Genomic DNA, 23,869 nt, shown 5'->3' on the forward strand with positions numbered 1-23,869 from the left:
TGACCGTGTGTGTGTGTGAGCACACGCGTGTGTGAGAGCGTGTGTGCATGTGCATATGTGTGTGCGTGAAGTCGGGCAATGTGAGCGAGGTGGAAATAGGCGGGTCTCAGTGATGGAGCGAACAGGAGGTCGGAAACTCATCTCGCGCCGAATGTGATTCCCAGGCTGTGACGAGACTGGCTGAATCTCGGAAAGTTCCCGGGAGAGGGATGGGGACGTTTGGGAGTCAGGAGTGAAAACAATGGCTTCAGTCATCCCGATATTTAATCAGGAGGATATTTCTGCACCTCTGGGACTGAATGTCGGAGAAGTGGTCTGAAAATTGAGAGAGAGGAGTGTCGGAGGAGTGGGGAGTGCTCAACGCATCAAGGAGGAGGATCGCCAAATAATGACACCACCACATCACGACGCCCACCCCGCTTCTCCGCCTGGGCCAGAGCCCGCTGCCCAATCCCTCCCATGTCACTACCTGTCGGCAGGTGTGATGAAGCCAGTGTCGTCTGGTTTATCTTCATCACTCTCATCCTCCTCCTCCTCCTCCTCCGAGGATTCCTCATCGGAAGGTTCCAGCTCACCCCAGGGTGTCCGATCCAGGTCCTCTTCCTCAGTCTTCGCCTGTGAGGGAAAATCAGAAACCTCTTAACCCTGTGTCCATTACACAGCAACAGGAGGATCCCATTCAGCCCCCTCCTCGGGCCTGTTACACAGCAACAGGAGGATCCCATTCAGCCCCCTCCTCGAGCCTGTTTACACAGGAACAGGAGGATCCCATTCAGCCCCCTCCTCGAGCCTGTTACACAGGAACAGGAGGATCCCATTCAGCCCCCTCCTCGGGCCTGTTACACAGCAACAGGAGGATCCCATTCAGCCCCCTCCTCGGGCCTGTTACACAGCAACAGGAGGATCCCATTCAGCCCCCTCCTCGAGCCTGTTACACAGGAACAGGAGGATCCCATTCAGCCCCCTCCTCGGGCCTGTTACACAGGAACAGGAGGATCCCATTCAGCCCCCTCCTCGGGCCTGTTACACAGGAACAGGAGGAGGCCCATTCCGCCCCCTCCTCGAGCCTGTTACACAGCAACAGGAGGATCCCATTCAGCCCCCTCCTCGAGCCTGTTACACAGGAACAGGAGGAGGCCCATTCAGCCCCCTCCTCGAGCCTGTTACACAGGAACAGGAGGAGGCCCATTCAGCCCCCTCCTCGAGCCTGTTACACAGCAACAGGAGGAGGCCCATTCAGCCCCCTCCTCGAGCCTGTTACACAGGAACAGGAGTCCCATTCCGCCCCCTCCTCGAGCCTGTTACACAGGAACAGGAGTCCCATTCCGCCCCCTCCTCGAGCCTGTTACACAGCAACAGGAGTCCCATTCCGCCCCCTCCTCGAGCCTGTTACACAGGAACAGGAGGAGGCCCATTCAGCCCCCTCCTCCAGCCTGTTACACAGCAACAGGAGGAGGCCCATTCAGCCCCCTCCTCGAGCCTGTGACACAGGAACAGGAGGAGGCCCATTCAGCCCCCTCCTCCAGCCTGTTACACAGCAACAGGAGGAGGCCCATTCAGCCCCTCGAGCCTGTGACACAGCAACAGGAGGAGGCCCATTCAGCCCCCTCCTCCAGCCTGTTACACAGCAACAGGAGTCCCATTCAGCCCCCTCCTCGGGCCTGTTACACAGCAACAGGAGGATCCCATTCAGCCCCCTCCTCGAGTCTGTTACACAGGAACAGGTGGAGGCCCATTCAGCCCCCTCCTCGAGCCTGTTACACAGGAACAGGAGGAGGCCCATTCAGCCCCCTCCTCGAGCCTGTTTACACAGGAACAGGAGGATGCCCATTCAGCCCCCTCCTCGAGCCTGTTACACAGCAACAGGAGGAGGCCCATTCAGCCCCTCGAGCCTGTGACACAGCAACAGGAGGAGGCCCATTCAGCCCCCTCCTCGAGCCTGTTACACAGGAACAGGAGGAGGCCCATTCAGCCCCCTCCTCCAGCCTGTTACACAGCAACAGGAGTCCCATTCAGCCCCCTCCTCGAGCCTGTTACACTGGAACAGGAGGAGGCCCATTCAGCCCCTCGAGCCTGTGACACAGGAACAGGAGGAGTCCCATTCAGCCCCCTCCTCGAGCCTGTTACACAGGAACAGGAGGAGGCCCATTCAGACCCTCGAGCCTGTTACACAGGAACAGGAGGAGGCCCATTCAATGAGATCTCCGCTGATCGGAATCTTAACTCCATCTCCCCCCCTCGATTCCCTCACCCTTCACCTCCGTCCCTAACAAACCTCTCAATCTCGGCCTGGACATTCCCAATTGACCCCCCCGCAGCCTCGACAGCTTTTGTGGAGGGCAGTTCCAGATTCCCACTCCCCCGTGTGAAGGGAAGCGTTTCCTGATCCTGCCCCCACCAGAGGAAATCGTCTCTCTCTCGACCCTATTGTATCCTTGAATCATCTGAAACCCCTTCGATTAGATCACCCCTCAATCTCCCGCACTGAGGGACGAGGAGACTCGTCTGAGACGCAATTTACCTTCCCAGCCTCGATGGTGACAGTTCACCATAATTTATTTAGCGTTAAATCTGATACACGAGGCGATCAGGGGAAGAGCTTCTGCTTCCTTAAAGCTAAATCCTGAAATCCACAACTGCAGCGCTGGGACTGCGGATAAACGGAACTGGGGGGGGGGGGGGGGGCACACACGCCGGAATCGGGGGGGGGGGGCACACACACCGGAATCGGGGGGGGGGGGGCACACACACCGGAATCAGGGGGGGGGGGGGCACACACGTCGGAATCGGGGGGGGGGGGGGGGCACACACGCCGGAATCGGGGGGGGGGGGGGGGGCACACACGCCGGAATCGGGGGGGGGGCACACACGCCGGAATTGGGGGGGGGGGGGGGCACACACGCCGGAATCGGGGGGGGGGGGGGGGCGGCACACGCCGGAATCGGGGGGGGGGGGGGCACACACGCCGGAATCGGGGGGGGGGGGCACACACGCCGGAATCGGGGGGGGGGGGGCACACACGCCGGAATCGGGGGGGGGGGGGGGGCGGCACACGCCGGAATCAGGGGGGGGGGGCACACGTCGGAATCAGGGGGTGTGGGCACACACGCCGGAATCGGGGGGGGGGGGGGGGCGGCACACACGTCGGAATCAGGGGGTGTGGGCACACACGCCGGAATCGGGGGGGGGGGGCGGCACACACGCCGGAATCGGGGCGGGGGGGGGCACACACGCCGGAATCGGGGGGGGGGCACACACGCCGGAATCGGGGGGGGGGGGCACACACGCCGGAATCGGGGGGGGGGGGGGGCACACACGCCGGAATCGGGGGGGGGGGGCACACACGCCGGAATCGGGGGGGGGGGGGGGCACACACACCGGAATCGGGGGGGGGGGGGGGGGGGCACACACGCCGGAATCGGGGGGGGGGGCACACACGCCGGAATCGGGGGGGGGGGGGCACACACGCCGGAATCGGGGGGGGGGGGGGCACACACGCCGGAATCGGGGGGGGGGGGGGGGGCACACACGCCGGAATCGAGGGGGGGGGGCACACACGCCGGAATCGGGGGGGGGGGGGGGGGCACACACGCCGGAATCGGGGGGGGGGGCACACACGCCGGAATCGGGGGGGGGGGGGGGGCACACACGCCGGAATCGGGGGGGGGGGGGGGGCACACACGCCGGAATCGGGGGGGGGGGGGGTCCCTCTATTCCCAAACAAGGTGTTCCAGGCCCTTCGAGCCGTGTCAGTGTGACTCCAGCAATACTCACCTGAAACTCCAGTGAATTGGTTCCAAAGACATCCCCGTACAGCGGCTTCCCGGTTTCATCGACAGGAGGCTTTCCCCAGCCTCCGGCGTGGTAACCAAAGGAGCAGCTCTGAAAAACACAGGAGGGATTTCCCCGGTGAGCAGCTCCACAGTAATAATAATAATCCTTATTCTCACAAGTCGGCTCACATTAACACCGCAGTGAAGTTACACGCCCCCACCGGGGACGCGACACGCCCCCACCGGGGACGCGACACGCCCCCACCGGGGACGCGACACGCCCCCACCGGGGACGCGACACGCCCCCACCGGGGACGCGACACGCCCCCACCGGGGACGCGACACGCCCCCACCGGGGACGCGACACGCCCCCACCGGGGACGCGACACGCCCCCACCGGGGACGCGACACGCCCCCACCGGGGACGCGACACGCCCCCACCGGGGACGCGACACGCCCCCACCGGGGACGCGACACGCCCCCACCGGGGACGCGACACGCCCCCACCGGGGACGCGACACGCCCCCACCGGGGACGCGACACGCCCCCACCGGGGACGCGACACGCCCCCACCGGGGACGCGACACGCCCCCACCGGGGACGCGACACGCCCCCCACCGGGGACGCGACACGCCCCCACCGGGGACGCGACACGCCCCCACCGGGGACGCGACACGCCCCCACCGGGGACGCGACACGCCCCCACCGGGGACGCGACACGCCCCCACCGGGGACGCGACACGCCCCCACCGGGGACGCGACACGCCCCCACCGGGGACGCGACACGCCCCCACCGGGGACGCGACACGCCCCCACCGGGGACGCGACACGCCCCCACCGGGGACGCGACACGCCCCCCACCGGGGACGCGACACGCCCCCACCGGGGACGCGACACGCCCCCACCGGGGACGCGACACGCCCCCACCGGGGACGCGACACGCCCCCACCGGGGACGCGACACGCCCCCACCGGGGACACGACACGCCCCCACCGGGGACACGACACGCCCCCACCGGGGACACGACACGCCCCCACCGGGGACACGACACGCCCCCACCGGGGACACGACACGCCCCCACCGGGGACACGACACGCCCCCACCGGGGACACGACACGCCCCCACCGGGGACACGACACGCCCCCACCGGGGACACGACACGCCCCCACCGGGGACACGACACGCCCCCACCGGGGACACGACACGCCCCCACCGGGGACACGACACGCCCCCACCGGGGACACGACACGCCCCCACCGGGGACACGACACGCCCCCACCGCGGACACGACACGCCCCCACCGCGGACACGACACGCCCCCACCGCGGACACGACACGCCCCCACCGCGGACACGACACGCCCCCACCGCGGACACGACACGCCCCCACCGCGGACACGACACGCCCCCACCGCGGACACGACACGCCCCCACCGCGGACACGACACGCCCCCACCGCGGACACGACACGCCCCACCGCGGACACGACACGCCCCCACCGCGGACACGACACGCCCCCACCGCGGACACGACACGCCCCCACCGCGGACACGACACGCCCCCACCGCGGACACGACACGCCCCCACCGCGGACACGACACGCCCCCACCGCGGACACGACACGCCCCCACCGCGGACACGACACGCCCCCACCGCGGACACGACACGCCCCCACCGCGGACACGACACGCCCCCAACGCGGACACGACACGCCCCCAACGCGGACACGACACGCCCCCAACGCGGACACGACACGCCCCCAACGCGGACACGACACGCCCCCAACGCGGACACGACACGCCCCCAACGCGGACACGACACGCCCCCAACGCGGACACGACACGCCCCCAACGCGGACACGACACGCCCCCAACGCGGACACGACACGCCCCCAACGCGGACACGACACGCCCCCAACGCGGACACGACACGCCCCCAACGCGGACACGACACGCCCCCAACGCGGACACGACACGCCCCCAACGCGGACACGACACGCCCCCAACGCGGACACGACACGCCCCCAACGCGGACACGACACGCCCCCAACGCGGACACGACACGCCCCCAACGCGGACACGACACGCCCCCAACGCGGACACGACACGCCCCCAACGCGGACACGACACGCCCCCAACGCGGACACGACACGCCCCCAACGCGGACACGACACGCCCCCAACGCGGACACGACACGCCCCCAACGCGGACACGACACGCCCCCAACGCGGACACGACACGCCCCCAACGCGGACACGACACGCCCCCAACGCGGACACGACACGCCCCCAACGCGGACACGACACGCCCCCAACGCGGACACGACACGCCCCCAACGCGGACACGACACGCCCCCAACGCGGACACGACACGCCCCCAACGCGGACACGACACACCCCCAACGCGGACACGACACGCCCCCAACGCGGACACGACACGCCCCCAACGCGGACACGACACGCCCCCAACGCGGACATTACACGCCCCCAACGCGGACACGACACGCCCCCAACGCGGACATTACACGTCCGACTTTACACGTCAACGCGGACGTGACACATCCCAACGCAGACAGGCGCCCAAACCAACACACTCCTTATTTACTCGATCCAAACCCCTCAATGCCTGAAGGCCATTGGCTGCACAGCACTGCAAACTGTGATGATGCAGACTTGCTACCCACTAACCCCCCATTTCTCACTCGGCACGCACATGTCCGTCAACAAGCTTCCCATGGTGGACTTACCTCCGGGATGGGTGAGTTTAAGCCAGGAATTTTGAGGTTGGGATAAGAAGGCGGAGGACCGTACCTCTGCATTGCTATCAGCCAGGGGGGAGGCACCTTGTGTGCGTTCTGTGGAAGACACAAAATGGCCGGAGTTAGAAGGCGACGCCAGCCAAACAAAGGCAAACTCCCCCACACAACAAGCTGGACTCCAGCCAGGCTCCACATGTCCTCAAGCTCTTCACACGAGCATAAATCAAACAGATCAAACAGAACACTCACACCAACCACATGGGCAGGGGGGGGGGGAGAGAGAGAAACATGAGCAGGGGGCGGAGAACTTGGGCTGGGGGGGCCATGGGCAGGAGAACGTGGGCAGGGGTAAGATAGCAGTAGAGAAGAGGAAGGAGATAGCGGGAGAGGGAGGAGAGGAATGAGATAGCGGGAGAGGGAGGAGATAGTGGGAGAGGAAGGAGATAGCGGGAGAGGGAGGAGAGGAAGGAGATAGCGGGAGAGGGAGGAGAGGAATGAGATAGCGGGAGAGGGAGGAGATAGTGGGAGAGGAAGGAGATAGCGGGAGAGGGAGGAGAGGAAGGAGATAGCGGGAGAGGGAGGAGAGGAATGAGATAGCGGGAGAGGGAGGAGATAGTGGGAGAGGAAGGAGATAGCGGGAGAGGGAGGAGAGGAATGAGATAGCGGGAGAGGGAGGAGATAGCGGGAGAGGGAGGAGATAGCAGGAGAGGGAGGAGATAGCAGGAGAGGGAGGAGAGGAAGGAGATAGCAGGAGAGGAAGCAGATATAGCGGGAGAGGGAGGAGAGGAAGGAGAGGGAGGAGAGGGAGGAGAGGGAGGAGAGGGAGGAGAGGAAGGAGAGGAAGGAGAGGGAGGAGAGGGAGGAGAGGAAGGAGAGGAAGGAGAGGAAGGAGAGGGAGGAGATAGCGGGAGAGGGAGATAGCGGGAGAGGGAGGAGATAGCGGGAGAGGGAGGAGATAGCGGGAGAGGGAGGAGATAGCGGGAGAGGGAGGAGATAGCGGGAGAGGGAGGAGATAGCAGGAGAGAGAGGAGATAGCGGGAGAGGGAGGAGATAGCGGGAGAGGGAGGAGATAGCGGGAGAGGGAGGAGATAGCGGGAGAGGGAGGAGATAGCGGGAGAGGGAGGAGATAGCGGGAGAGGGAGGAGATAGCGGGAGAGGGAGGAAATAGCGGGAGAGGGAGGAGATAGCGGGAGAGGGAGGAGATAGCGGGAGAGGGAGGAGAGGAATGAGATAGCGGGAGAGGGAGGAGGGAAGGAGATAGCAGGAGAGGGAGGGGGGGGAAGCAGATAGCGGGAGAGGGAGGAGATAGCGGGAGAGGGAGGAGATAGCGGGAGAGGGAGAAGAGGAAGGAGATAGTGGGAGTGGGAGGAGGGGAAGGAGATAGCGGGAGAGGGAAGAGAGAGCGGGAGAGGGAGGAGAGAGCGGGAGAGGGAGGCGGGGAAGGAGATAGCGGGAGAGGGAGGAGAGGAAGGAGATAGCGGGAGAGGGAGGAGAGGAAGGAGATAGCGGGAGAGGGAGGAGAGGAAGGAGATAGCGGGAGAGGGAGGAGAGGAAGGAGATAGCGGGAGAGGGAGGAGGGAAGGAGATAGCAGGAGAGGGAGGAGGGGAAGGAGATAGCGGGAGAGGGAGGAGATAGCGGGAGAGGGAGGAGAGGAAGGAGATAGGAGAGGGAGGAGAGGAAGGAGATAGCGGGAGGGGAGGGGAAGGAGACAGCGGGAGAGGAGAGGAAGGCAGGTGACGATCAGAACGAGGAAAATGGGCAGGAAGCAGAGGATTGATGGGTTTGTCTCTCCTTTGTTTCAATAAATTTAGAGTGCCCAATTCGTATTTATTTCCAATTAAGGGGCAATTTATCGTGGCCAATCCCCCTACCCTGCACATCTTTGGGTTGTGGGGGTGAAACCCACGCAGACACGGGGAGAACGTGCAAACTCCACACGGACAGTGACCCAGAGCCAGGATCGAACCTGGGACCTCGGCGCCGTGAGGCAGCAGTGCTAACCACTGTGCCACCCAGGGGAGGAGGAGGTTGATGGGAAAGGTGAGGATTTGAAGACAGCTTTTCACCACAGTGGCACCAATTCCAATTCTTGGCCAATCGCAAACTCTGCTGCTCAAAATAAACTCTCTATGTGATAAATGCAGGAGGGGGAAGGATTGCAATCTTTACAGTGCACATTCTAACCATGAACAAGCACACAGCGTGCCACTCACACAAGACCATCATAGACCCAGGAGGCAGACCATTCAGAGGGAACGTCAGCCCTGCCGACAGCAACACAAACAATTCCAACACGCTGGAATACTCACGTCACAATTCCTGCGTTCCAAATTACTCAATCTTACTGTCCTTCCAAATGGGGGAATTCTCAGGAGTCAGCATTTTGAGCTGATACCACGGAAATACAGAACTACTGGGGACTGGTCTGTCACTGTGTAACACTGGGGTACAGTACTGGTGGGGACGGGTCTGTCACTGTATAACACTGGGGTACAGTACTGGTGGGGACGGGTCTGTCACTGTATAACACTGGGGTACAGTACTGGTGGGGACGGGTCTGTCACTGTGTAACACTGGGGTACAGTACTGGTGGGGACGGGTCTGTCACTGTATAACACTGGGGTACAGTACTGGTGGGGACGGGTCTGTCACTGTATAACACTGGGGTACAGTACTGGTGGGGACGGGTCTGTCACTGTATAACACTGGGGTACAGTACTGGTGGGGATGGGTCTGTCACTGTATAACACTGGGGTACAGTACTGGTGGGGACGGGTCTGTCGCTGTGTAACACTGGGGTACAGTACTGGTGGGGATGGGTCTGTCACTGTATAACACTGGGGTACAGTACTGGTGGGGACGGGCCTGTCACTGTATAACACTGGGGTACAGTACTGGTGGGGATGGGTCTGTCACTGTATAACACTGGGTACAGTACTGGTGGGGACGGGTCTGTCACTGTATAATACTGGGGTACAGTACTGGTGGGGACGGGTCTGTCACTGTGTAACACTGGGGTACAGTACTGGTGGGGACGGGTCTGTCACTGAATAACACTGGGGTACAGTACTGGTGGGGATGGGTCTGTCGCTGTATAACACTGGGGTACAGTACTGGTGGGGACGGGTCTGTCACTGTATAACACTGGGGTACAGTACTGGTGGGGACGGGTCTGTCACTGTATAACACTGGGGTACAGTACTGGTGGGGACGGGTCTGTCACTGTATAACACTGGGGTACAGCACTGGTGGGGACGGGTCTGTCACTGTGTAACACTGGGGTACAGTACTGGTGGGGACGGGTCTGTCGCTGTATAACACTGGGGTACAGTACTGGTGCGGACGGGTCTGTCACTATAACACTGGGGTACAGTACTGGTGGGGATGGGTCTGTCACTGCATAACACTGGGGTACAGTACTGGTGGGGACGGGTCTGTCATTGTATAACACTGGGGTACAGTACTGGTGGGGACGGGTCTGTCACTGTATAACAGTGGGGTACAGTACTGGTGGGGACGGGTCTGTCACTGTATAACACTGGGGCACAGTACTGGTGGGGACGGGTCTGTCACTGTATGACACTGGGGTACAGTACTGGTGGGGACGGGTCAGTCACTGTATAGCATGGGGGTACAGTACTGGTGGGGACGGGTCTGCCACTGTATGACACTGGGGTACAGTGCTGGTGGGGGCGGGTCTGTCACTGTATAACACTGGGGTACAGTACTGGTGGGGACGGGTCTGTCACTGTATAACACTGGGGTACAATACTGGTGGGGACGGGTCTGTCACTGTATAACACTGGGGTACAGTACTGGTGGGGATGGGTCTGTCACTGTATAACACTGGGGTACAATACTGGTGGGGACGGGTCTGTCACTGTATAACACTGGGGTACAGTACTGGTGGGGACGGGTCTGTCACTGTATAACACAGGGGTACAGTACTGGTGGGGACGGGTCTGTCACTGTATAACACTGGGGTACAGTACTGGTGGGGACGGGTCTGTCACTGTATGACACTGGGGCACAGTACTGGTGGGGACGGGTCTGTCACTGTATGACACTGGGGTACAGTACTGGTGGGGACGGGTCAGTCACTGTATAGCATGGGGGTACAGTACTGGTGGGGACGGGTCTGCCACTGTATGACACTGGGGTACAGTGCTGGTGGGGGCGGGTCTGTCACTGTATAACACTGGGGTACAGTACTGGTGGGGATGGGTCTGTCACTGTATAACACTGGGGTACAATACTGGTGGGGACGGGTCTGTCACTGTATAACACTGGGATACAGTACTGGTGGGGACGGGTCATTCACTGTATAAAACTGGGGTACAGTACTGGTGGGGATGGGTCTGTCACTGTATAAAACTGGGGTACAGTACTGGTGGGGATGGGTCTGTCGCTGTATAACACTGGGGTACAGTACTGGTGGGGACGGGTCTGTCGCTGTATAACACTGGGGTACAGTACTGGTGGGGACGGGTCTGTCACTGTATAAAACTGGGGTACAGTACTGGTGGGGACGGGTCTGTCTCTGTATAACACTGGGGTACAGTACTGGTGGGGACGGGTCTGTCACTGTGTAACACTGGGGTACATTACTGGTGGGGGCGGGTCTGTCTCTGTATAACACTGCGGTACGGTACTGGTGGGGACGGGTCTGTCACTGTATAACACTGGGGTACAGTACTGGTGGGGACGGGTCTGTCACTGTATAACACTGGGGTACAGTAATGGTGGGGACGGGTCTGACACTGTATAACACTGGGGTACAGTACTGGTGGGGACGGGCCTGTCACTGTATAACACTGGGGTACAGTACTGGTGGGGACGGGTCTGTCACTGTATAACACTGGGGTACAGTACTGGTGGGGACGGGTCTGTCACTGTATAACACTGGGGTACAGTACTGGTGGGGATGGGTCTGTCACTGTATAACACTGGGGTACAGTACTGGTGGGGACGGGCCTGTCACTGTATAACACTGGGGTACAGTACTGGTGGGGACGGGTCTGTCACTGTATAACACTGGGGTACAGTACTGGTGGGGATGGGTCTGTCACTGTTTAACACTGGGGTACAGTACTGGTGGGGACGGGTCTGTCACTGTGTAACACTGGGGTACAGTACTGGTGAGGACGGATCTGTCACTGTATAACACTGGGCTCCAGTACTGGTGGGGATGGGTCTGTCACTGTGTAACACTGGGGTACAGTACTGGTGGAGACGGGTCTGTCACTGTGTAACACTGGGGTACTGTACTGGTGGGGATGGGTCTGTCACTGTATGACACTGGCGTACAGCACTGGTGGGGATGGGTCTGTCACTGTATATCACTGGGCTCCAGTACTGGTGGGGATGGGTCTGTCACTGTATGACACTGGGATACAGCACTGGTGGGGATGGGTCTGTCACTGTATAACACTGGGGTACAGTACTGGTGGGGACGGGTCTGTCACTGTATAAAACTGGGGTACAGTACTGACGGGGACGGGTCTGTCGCTGTATAACACAGGGGTACAGTACTGGTGGGGACGGGTCTGTCACTGTATAACACTGGGATACAGTACTGGTGGGGATGGGTCTGTCACTGTGTAACACTGGGGTACAGTACTGGTGGGGACGGGTATGTCACTATATAACACTGGGGTACAGTACTGGTGGGGACGGGTATGTCACTGTATAACACTGGGGTACAGTACTGATGGGGACGGGTCTGTCACTGTATAACACTGGGGTACAGTACTGGTGGGGACGGGTCTGTCACTGTGTAACACTGGGGTACAGTACTGGTGGGGACGGGTCTGTCACTGTATAACACTGGGATACAGTACTGGTGGGGATGGGTCTGTCACTGTAACACTGGGGTACAGTACTGGTGGGGACGGGTCTGTCACTGTATAACACTGGGGTACAGTACTGGTGGGGACGGGTCTGTAACTGTATAACACTGGGGTACAGTACTGGTGGGGACGGGTCTGTCACTGTATAACACTGGGGTACAGTACTGGTGGGGACGGGTCTGTCACTGTATAACACTGGGGTACAGTACTGGTGGGGACGGGTCTGTCACTGTATAACACTGGGGTACAGTACTGGTGGGGACGGGTCTGTCACTGTATAACACTGGGGTACAGTACTGGTGGGGACGGGTCTGTCACTGTATAACACTGGGGTACAGTACTGGTGGGGACGGGTCTGTCACTGTTTAACACTGGGGTACAGTACTGGTGGGGACGGGTCTGTCACTGTATAACACTGGGGTACAGTACTGGTGAGGACGGGTCTGTCACTGTATAACACTGGGGTACAGTACTGGTGGGGACGGGTCTGTCACTGTATAACACTGGGGTACAGTACTGGTGGGGACGGGTCTGTCACTGTGTAACACTGGGGTACAGTACTGGTGGGGACGGGTCTGTCACTGTATAACACTGGGGTACAGTACTGGTGGGGGCGGGTCTGTCTCTGTATAACACTGCGGTACGGTACTGGTGGGGACGGGTCTGTCACTGTATAACACTGGGGTACAGTACTGGTGGGGACGGGTCTGTCACTGTATAACACTGGGGTACAGTAATGGTGGGGACGGGTCTGACACTGTATAACACTGGGGTACAGTACTGGTGGGGACGGGCCTGTCACTGTATAACACTGGGGTACAGTACTGGTGGGGACGGGTCTGTCACTGTATAACACTGGGGTACAGTACTGGTGGGGACGGGTCTGTCACTGTATAACACTGGGGTACAGTACTGGTGGGGACGGGTCTGTCACTGAATAACACTGGGGTACAGTACTGGTGGGGACGGGTCTGTCACTGTATAACACTGGGGTACAGTACCGGTGGGGACGGGTCTGTCACTGTGTAACACTGGGGTACAGTACTGGTGAGGACGGGTCTGTCACTGTATAACACTGGGGTACAGTACTGGTGGGGACGGGTCTGTCACTGTATAACACTGGGGTACAGTACTGGCGGGGACGGGTCTGTCACTGTATAACACGGGGATACAGTACTGGTGGGGACGGGTCTGTCACTGTATAACACTGGGATACAGTACTGGTGGGGACGGGTCTGTCACTGTATAACACTGGGGTACAGTACTGGTGGGGACGGGTCTGTCACTGTATAACACTGGGGTACAGTACTGGTGGGGACGGGTCTGTCACTGTATAACACTGGGGTACAGTATTGGTGGGGACGGGTCTGTCACTGTGTAACACTGGGGTACAGTACTGGTGAGGACGGGTCTGTCACTGTATAACACTGGGGTACAGTACTGGTGGGGACGGGTCTGTCACTGTATAACACTGGGGTACAGTACTGGTGGGGACGGGTCTGTCACTGTATAACACTGGGGTACAGTACTGGTGGGGGCGGGTCTGTCACTGTATAACACTGGGGTACAGTACTGGTGGGGACGGGTCAGTCACTGTATAACACTGGGGTACAGTACTGGTGGGGACGGGTCTGTCACTGTATAAAACTGGGGTACAGTACTGGTGGGGACGGGTCTGTCACTGTATAACACTGGGGTACAGTACTGGTGGGGACGGGTCAGTCACTGTATAACACTGGGGTACAGTACAGGTGGGGATGGGTCTGTCACTGTATAACACTGGGGTACAGTACTGGTGGGGACGGGTCTGTCACTGTATAACTCTGGGGTACAGTACCGGTGGGGACGGGTCAGTCACTGTATAACACTGGGGTACAGTACTGGTGGGGACGGGTCTGTCCCTGTATAACACTGGGGTACAGTACTGGTGAGGACGGGTCTGTCACTGTATAACACTGGGGTACAGTACTGGTGAGGACGGGTCTGTCACTGTATAACACTGGGGTACAGTACTGGTGGGGACGGGTCTGTCCCTGTATAACACTGGGGTACATTACTGGTGGGGATGGGCCTGTCACTGTATAACACTGGGGTACAGTACTGGTGGGGACGGGTCTGTCGCTGTGTAACACTGGGGTACAGTAATGGTGGGGACGGGTCTGTCACTGTATAACACTGGGGGACAGTACTGGTGGGGACGGGTCTGTCACTGTATAACACTGGGGTACAGTACTGGTGGGGACGGGTCTGTCACTGTATAACACTGGGGTACAGTACTGGTGGGGACGGGTCTGTCACTGTATAACACTGGGGTACAGCACTGGTGGGGACGGGTCTGTCACTGTGTAACACTGGGGTACAGTACTGGTGGGGACGGGTCTGTCGCTGTATAACACTGGGGTACAGTACTGGTGCGGACGGGTCTGTCACTATAACACTGGGGTACAGTACTGGTGGGGATGGGTCTGTCACTGCATAACACTGGGGTACAGTACTGGTGGGGACGGGTCTGTCGCTGTATAACACTGGGGTACAGTACTGGTGGGGACGGGTCTGTCACTGTGTCACACTGGGGTACAGTACTGGTGGGGACGGATCTGTCACTGCATAACACTGGGGTACAGTAATGGTGGGGAGGGGTCTGTCACTGTATAACACTGGGGTACAGTACTGGTGGGGACGGGTCTGTCACTGTGTAACACAGGGGTACAGTACTGGTGGGGACGGGTCTGTCACTGTATAACACTGGGGCACAGTACTGGTGGGGACGGGTCTGCCACTGTATGACACTGGGGCACAGTACTGGTGGGGACGGGTCTGTCACTGTATAGCACGGGGGTACAGTACTGGTGGGGACGGGTCTGCCACTGTATGACACTGGGGTACAGTGCTGGTGGGGGCGGGTCTGTCACTGTATAACACTGGGGTACAGTACTGGTGGGGACGGGTCTGTCACTGTATAACACTGGGGTACAATACTGGTGGGGACGGGTCTGTCACTGTATAACACTGGGATACAGTACTGGTGGGGAAGGGTCTGTCACTGTATAAAACTGGGGTACAGTACTGGTGGGGATGGGTCTGTCACTGTATAAAACTGGGGTACAGTACTGGTGGGGATGGGTCTGTCGCTGTATAACACTGGGGTACAGTACTGGTGGGGATGGGTCTGTCGCTGTATAACACTGGGGTACAGTACTGGTGGGGACGGGTCTGTCACTGTATAAAACTGGGGTACAGTACTGGTGGGGACGGGTCTGTCTCTGTAAAACACTGGGGTACAGTACTGGTGGGGACGGGTCTGTCACTGTGTAACACTGGGGTACAGTACTGGTGGGGACGGGTCTGTCACTGTATAACACTGGGGTACAGTACTGGTGGGGGCGGGTCTGTCTCTGTATAACACTGCGGTACGGTACTGGTGGGGACGGGTCTGTCACTGTGTAACACTGGGGTACAGTACTGGTGAGGACGGATCTGTCACTGTATAAGACTGGGCTCCAGTACTGGTGGGGATGGGTCTGTCACTGTATAACACTGGGGTACAGTACTGGTGGGGATGGGTCTGTCACTGTATAACACTGGGCTCCAGTACTGGTGGGGATGGGTCTGTCACTGTATAACACTGGGCTCCAGTACTGGTGGGGATGGGTCTGTCACTGTATAACACTGGGGTACAGCACTGGTGGGGATGGGTCTGTCACTGTATAACACTGGGGTACAGTACTGGTGGGGACGGGTCTGTCACTGTATAAAACTGGGGTACAGTACTGATGGGGACGGGTCTGTTGCTGTATAACACTGGGGTACAGTACTGGTGGGGACGGGTCTGTCACTGTATAACACTGGGGTACAGTACTGGTGGGGACGGGTCTGTCACTGTATAACACTGGGATACAGTACTGGTGGGGACGGGTCTGTCACTGTATAACACTGGGGTACAGTACTGGTGGGGACGGGTCTGTCACTGTGTAACACTGGGGTACAGTACTGGTGGGGACGGGTCTGTCACTGTATAACACTGGGATACAGTACTGGTGGGGATGGGTCTGTCACTGTGTAACACTGGGGTACAGTACTGGTGGGGACGGGTCTGTCACTGTATAACACTGGGGTACAGTACTGGTGGGGATGGGTCTGTCACTGCAAAACACTGGGGTACAGTACTGGTGGGGACGGGTCTGTCACTGTATAACACTGGGGTACAGTACTGTTGGGGACGGGTCTGTCACTGTATAACACTGGGGTACAGTACTGGTGGGGATGGGTCTGTCACTGTTTAACACTGGGGTACAGTATTGGTGGGGACGGGTCTGTCACTGTGTAACACTGGGGTACAGTACTGGTGAGGACGGGTCTGTCACTGTATAACACTGGGGTACAGTACTGGTGGGGACGGGTCTGTCACTGTATAACACTGGGGTACAGTACTGGTGGGGATGGGTCTGTCACTGTATAACACTGGGGTACAGTACTGGTGGGGTCGGGTCTGTCACTGTATAACACTGGGGTACAGTACTGGTGGGGACGGGTCAGTCACTGTATAACACTGGGGTACAGTACTGGTGGGGACGGGTCTGTCACTGTATAAAACTGGGGTACAGTACTGGTGGGGACGGGTCTGTCACTGTATAACACTGGGGTACAGTACTGGTGGGGACGGGTCTGTCACTGTATAACACTGGGGTACAGTACTGGTGGGGACGGGTCTGTCACTGTATAACACTGGGGTACATTACTGGTGGGGATGGGCCTGTCACTGTATAACACTGGGGTACAGTACTGGTGGGGACGGGTCTGTCGCTGTGTAACATTGGGGTACAGTAATGGTGGGGACGGGTCTGTCACTGTATAACACTGGGATACAGTACTGCTGGGGACGGGTCTGTCACTGTATAACACTGGGGTACAGTAATGGTGGGGATGGGTCTGTCACTGTAAAACACTGGTGTACAGTACTGGTGGGGACGGGTCTGTCACTGTATAACACTGGGGTACAGTACTGGTGGGAATGGGTCTGTCACTGTTTAACACTGGGGTACAGTATTGGTGGGGACGGGTCTGTCACTGTGTAACACTGTGGTACAGTACTGGTGAGGACGGGTCTGTCACTGTATAACACTGGGGTACAGTACTGGTGGGGATGGGTCTGTCACTGTATAACACTGGGGTACAGTACTGGAGGGGACGGGTCTGTCACTGTATAACACTGGGGTACAGTACTGGTGGGGACGGGTCTGTCACTGTATAACACTGGGGTACAGTACTGGTGGGGACGGGTCTGTCACTGTATAACACTGGGGTACAGTACTGGTGGGGACGGGTCTGTCACTGTATAACACTGGGGTACAGTACTGGTGGGGACGCGTCTGTCACTGTATAACACTGGGGGACAGTACTGGTGGGGACGGGTCTGTCACTGTTTAACACTGGGGTACAGTACTGGTGGGGACGGGTCTGTCACTGTTTAACACTGGGGTACAGTACTGGTGGGGACGGGTCTGTCACTGTATAACAGTGGGGTACAGTATTGGTGGGGACGGGTCTGTCACTGTGTAACACTGGGGTAAAGTACTGGTGAGGACGGGTCTGTCACTGTATAACACTGGGGTACAGTACTGGTGGGGACGGGTCTGTCACTGTATAACACTGGGGTACTGTACTGGTGGGGTCGGGTCTGTCACTGTATAACACTGGGGTACAGTACTGGTGGGGATGGGTCTGTCACTGTATAACACTGGGGTACAGTACCGGTGGGGACGGGTCTGTCACTGTATAACACTGGGGTACAGTACTGGTGGGGACGGGTCTGTCACTGTATAACACTGGGGTACAGTACTGGTGGGGACGGGTCTGTCACTGTATAACACTGGGGTACAGTACTGGTGGGGACGGGTCTGCCACTGTATAACACTGGGGTACAGTACTGGTGGGGGCGGGTCTGTCACTGTATAACACTGGGGTACAGTACTGGTGGGGACGGGTCTGTCACTGTATAACACTGGGGTACAGTACTGGTGGGGACGGGTCTGTCACTGTATAACACTGGGGTACAGTACTGGTGGGGACGGGTCTGTCACTGTATCACACTGGGGTACAGTACTGGTGGGGACGGGTCTGTCACTGTGTAACACTGGGTACTGTACTGGTGGGGACGGGTCTGTCACTGTATAACACTGGGGTACAGTACTGGTGGGGACGGGTCTGTCACTGTATAACACTGGGGTACAGTACTGGTGGGGACGGGTCTGTCACTGTATAACACTGGGGTACAGTACTGGTGGGGACGGGTCTGTCACTGTATAACACTGGGGTACAGTACTGGTGGGGACGGGTCTGTCACTGTATAACACTGGGGTACAGTACTGGTGGGGACAGACCTGTCACTGTATAACACTGGGGTACAGTACTGGTGGGGATGGGTCTGTCACTGTATAACACTGGGGTACAGTACTGGTGGGGACGGGTCTGTCACTGTATAACACTGGGATACAGTACTGGTGGGGACAGGTCTGTCACTGTATAACACTGGGGTACAGTAATGGTGGGGACGGATCTGTCACTGTGTAACACTGGGATACAGTACTGGTGGGGACGGGTCTGTCACTGTATAACACTGGGGTACAGTACTGGTGGGGACGGGTCTGTCACTGTATAACACTGGGGTACAGTACTGGTGGGGACGGGTCTGTCACTGTATAACACGGGGGTACAGTACTGGTGTGGACGGGTCTGTCACTGTATAACACTGGGTACAGTACTGGTGGGGATGGGTCTGTCACTGTGTAACACTGGGGTACAGTACTGGTGGGGACGGGTCTGTCACTGTGTAACACTGGGGTACAGTACTGGTGGGGACAGGTCTGTCACTGTATAACACTGGGGTACAGTACTGGTGGGGATGGGTCTGTCACTGTATAACACTGGGGTACAGTACTGGTGGGGACGGGTCTGTCACTGTATAACACTGGGGTACAGTACTGGTGGGAACGGGTCTGTCACTGTGTAACACTGGGGTACAGTACTAGTGGGGACGGGTCTGTCACTGTATAACACTGGGGTACAGTACTAGTGGGGACGGGTCTGTCACTGTATAACACTGGGGTACAGTACTGGTGGGGACGGGTCTGTCACTGTATAACACTGGAGTACAGTACTAGTGGGGACGGGTCTGTCACTGTATAACACTGGGGGACAGTACTGGTGGGGACGGGTCTGTCACTGTATAACACTGGGGTACAGTACTGGTGGGGACGCGTCTGTCACTGTATAACACTGGGGTACAGTACTGGTGGGGACGGGTCTGTCACTGTATAACACTGGGGGACAGTACTGGTGGGGACGGGTCTGTCACTGTATAACACTGGGGTACAGTACTGGTGGGGACGGGTCTGTCACTGTATAACACTGGGGTACAGTACTGGTGGGGATGGGTCTGTCACTGTGTAACACTGGGGTACAGTACTGGTGGGGACGGGTCTGTCACGGTAAAATTGCTGCAGGTTTAATGGAGTGTTTACAAGCTCCAAGATCTCATTTCCGAGTGCGAAACGAGTATTGCTTTGAAACTGGGATGATGTCACTTACAGCTCCCACCGGCATTCCCAGAGCCAATCTCAGCTCATCCGACAGATCTCCCGGTTTCTTCTCCTTCAGCCTGGTCTCAAATTCCTTCCCCTGTCAAACACAACAAACCCATTACATTTCCCAATCAGCGGGGAATCATTCCTCTCCCTCACACACCTCGGCCTGCCCTCAGGCTTCAGCAATCCCATTCTCAATACACCAATGTCCCGCGTGCTTCGGAGCAACACCGAACCCCCCAGGATACCCAAGGGGCAGGAGGCCAACACCTCACTCACACAGCTCGGCTTTCAGGAGCATCTTAAATGACGAGTGGGACAGAGAGGCAGCTGAAGATACGGCCGCCAATGGTGGAGCGATGGGAATGGGGGGGGATGGTCAAGAGGCTGGAATTGGAGGAGCCCAGAGATCTCGGAGGGTTGTACGGGCTGGAGGAGGTTACAGAGATAGGGAGGGTTGTAGGGGCTGGAGGAGGTTACAGAGATAGGGAGGGTTGTAGGGACTGGAGTGGGTTACAGAGATAGGGAGGGTTGTAGGGGCTGGAGGAGGTTACAGAGATAGGGAGGGTTGTAGGGACTGGAGTGGGTTACAGAGATAGGGAGGGTTGTAGGGGCTGGAGGAGGTTACAGAGATAGAGAGGGTTGTAGGGGCTGGAGGAGGTTACAGAGATCGGGAGGGTTGTAGGGGCTGGAGGAGGTTACAGAGATAGGGAGGGGTGTAGGAGGCTACAGAGATAGGGAGGGTTGTAGGGGCTGGAGGAGGTTACAGAGATAGGGAGGGTTGTGGGAGCTGGAGGAGGTTACAGAGATAGGGAGGGTTGTCGGGGCTGGAGGAGGTTACAGAGATAGGGAGGGTCGTAGGGGCTCGAGGAGGTTACAGAGATAGAGAGGGGTGTAGGGGCTGGGGGAGGTTACAGAGATAGGGAGGGTTGTAGGGGCTGGAGGAGATTACAGAGCTAGGGAGGGGTGTAGGGGCTGGGGGAGGTTACAGAGATAGGGAGGGGGTGTAGGGGCTGGGGGAGGTTACAGAGATAGGGAGGGGTGTAGGGGCTGGAGGAGGTTACAGAGATAGGGAGTGTTGTGGGAGCTGGAGGAGGTTACAGAGATAGGAGGGGTTGTAGGGGCTGGAGGAGGTTACAGGGATAGGGAGGGGTGTAGGGGCTGGAGGAGGTTACAGAGATAGGGAGGGTTGTAGAGACTGGAGGAGGTTACAGAGATAGGGAGGGGTGTAGGGGCTGGAGGAGGTTACAGAGATAGGGAGGGTTACAGGGGCTGGAGGAGGTTACAGAGATAGGGAGGGTTGTCGGGGCTGGAGGAGGTTACAGAGATAGGGAGGGGGTGTAGGGTCTGGAGGAGGTTACAGAGATAGGGAGGGGGTGTAGGGTCTGGAGGAGGTTACAGAGATAGGGAGGGTTGTAGGGACTGGAGGAGGTTACAGAGATAGGGAGGGTTGTAGGGTCTGGAGGAGGTTACAGAGATAGGGAGGGGTGTAGGGGCTGGAGGAGGTTACAGAGATAGGGAGGGGGTGTAGGGTCTGGAGGAGGTTACAGAGATAGGGAGGGGTGTAGGGGCTGGAGGTGGTTACAGAGATAGGGAGGGTTGTAGGGACTGGAGGAGGTTACAGAGATAGGGAGGGTTGTAGGGTCTGGAGGAGGTTACAGAGATAGGGAGGGGTGTAGGGGCTGGAGGTGGTTACAGAGATAGGGAGGATTGTAGGGGCTGGAGGAGGTTAGAGATAGGGAGGGTTGTAGGGGCTGGAGGAGGTTACAGAGATAGGGAGGGTTGTAGGGGCTGGAGGAGGTTACAGAGATAGGGAGGGGTGTAGGGGCTGGAGGAGGTTACAGAGATAGGGAGGGGTGTAGGGGCTGGAGGAGTGGGAGGACGTGTAGGTGGGTGGGTGAAGGGAGAACGGGACGAGGAGAGGGTTTGGGAGGGCTGCGGCTGACACAGCGAGAGGTCCCAGGCCCCTTGGTGAATTGCTCTGGAATGGCCGGCAGCCCCATCCTGACGTGACTCGAAGAGCTTCCTCACCGAGACCCTGCCACTTGCCCAATCATTTAAATATTCATTGCCGGGATGTGGGTGGTGCCTGGCAGGCCAGCATTTGTCATCCCAATTGCCCTGATTCAGGGGGCATTAAAGAGTTAACTTTCATGTCAAACGTTGGACGATTTTAATATCGTTTGCAACCGGTGACTGAACGGACGCAGGGAGAGAGCCTGGGGAATCTGCAGCCGGTGTCTCGGGGCAGCTGTAAGTGGTGTTCAGCGAGGAGCAGGAACCCTGCAATAGACTGATTAGCAGCCAGCAATTAGGCGGCTGTAATGCAATTAGAGAGAGATCCATTGTGCGGGGATCTAGGTTACAAACACTTTCACAACATTTATCTCTGGCACTGGAGGAGATTAGATTACAGCCTGACAGCAGAGAGCAATATCTTTATCAGGTAACAGTGTCACTTCCTCACCCACCCAGCTTCCGGACCGACACGCCACAGCCAACGGGAATGTCCAGGAGCCAGCACCTCTCCCCACGTCAGGGAGTCCCAAAGCCTTTCACAGTGCGAAGGACGTTTCTGAAGTACAGCCCCCTGTCACGCAGGAAACCAGCCAGCTCGTTTACACACAGCAACAGCCCACACACGGCACGGACATGGAAGACCCTCCCGAACAGCACGGTGGGTGTACCTACACTGCATTCAGGGCAGCGGTTCAAGCAGGACGACTCCCCCCAGGACAGTTGGCGATGGGCAATACGGACTGACCCACCCAGAAGGGCTCACATTCCAAAAGTGAATTTTAAAGATCTGTTCTGATTGATTGTTGAGGGATGAATATTGGTCCCAAGACAGTGCAGCACTCCCTCAGTACTGACCCTCTGACAGTGCGGCGCTCCCTCAGTACTGATCCTCTGACAGTGCGGCGCTCCCTCAGTACTGATCCTCTGACAGTGCGGCACTCCCTCAGTACTGACCCTCTGACAGTGCGGCACTCCCTCAGTACTGACCCTCTGACAGTGCGGCGCTCCCTCAGTACTGACCCTCTGACAGTGCAGCACTCCCTCAGTACTGACCCTCTGACAGTGCAGCACTCCCTCAGTACTGACCCTCTAACAGTGCAGCACTCCCTCAGTACTGACCCTCTGACAGTGCAGCACTCCCTCAGTACTGACCCTCTGACAGTGCAGCACTCCCTCAGTACTGACCCTCTGACAGTGCGGCGCTCCCCAGTACTGACCCTCTGACAGTGCGGCACTCCCTCAGTACTGACCCTCTGACAGGGCAGCGCTCCCTCAGTACTGACCCTCTTGACAGTGCGGCACTCCCCAGTACTGACCCTCTGACAGTGTGGCACTCCCTCAGTACTGACCCTCTGACAGTGCAGCGCTCCCTCAGTACTGACCCTCTGACAGTGCAGCGCTCCCTCAGTACTGACCCTCTGACAGTGCGGCGCTCCCTCAGTACTGACCCTCTGACAGTGCACCACTCCCTCAGTACTGAACCTCTGACCGTGCAGCACTCCCTCAGCACTGACCCTCCCCTAGTGCGGCGCTCCAACATTTGCCGAGGATAATGGACAGGGCTGAGGAACGCAGGTAATTAACTGCCTCTCCCACCCTGACCCCGAAGATGAGTCAGCACAGGCCAGGGATCGATCTGGATTCTTGAGGCTCCAGTTACAGCCCAGGACCCACCCCCTCCCCAAGACAATAACAGCAGAGCGCGCACTTTGACCCATCGCTTGTTACCTCATAGTACAGGTCTCCGTGAATGGTCAGTTTGGGTTTGGTTTGCCACTTGAAGAAGGCATCATGCAGCTTCTGATAGTCAATGTCAATTTTACCCATCTTGGGGCGGACTTTCTCCCTCATTTTGGTCTTCATGGTTTTCTGTTCTTCCTGTGGGCAA

The 23,869-nt window shown here is 58.6% G+C and overlaps 1 protein-coding gene across 1 annotated transcript in view; it reads right to left on the bottom strand.

The window, feature by feature from the left end:
* Positions 1-23,856, bottom strand: part of LOC140407619 (splicing factor 3B subunit 2-like) — a gene marked incomplete at its 3' end in the record, with an annotated part of 35,782 nt that extends 11,926 nt beyond the window's left edge. Inside the window, exons 1-5 of the mRNA XM_072494965.1 lie at positions 23,710-23,856; positions 19,967-20,056; positions 6,518-6,625; positions 3,775-3,882; positions 470-615 (exon numbers count right to left, since the gene is read on the bottom strand). Coding sequence (XP_072351066.1) covers positions 470-615; positions 3,775-3,882; positions 6,518-6,625; positions 19,967-20,056; positions 23,710-23,844 — 587 coding nt within the window. The remainder of the gene's footprint in view (positions 1-469; positions 616-3,774; positions 3,883-6,517; positions 6,626-19,966; positions 20,057-23,709) is intronic.
* Positions 23,857-23,869: the final 13 nt, after the last annotated feature.

The sequence above is a fragment of the Scyliorhinus torazame genome, unplaced genomic scaffold, assembly GCF_047496885.1.
Source record: "Scyliorhinus torazame isolate Kashiwa2021f unplaced genomic scaffold, sScyTor2.1 scaffold_1668, whole genome shotgun sequence".
Lineage (NCBI taxonomy): Eukaryota > Metazoa > Chordata > Chondrichthyes > Carcharhiniformes > Scyliorhinidae > Scyliorhinus > Scyliorhinus torazame.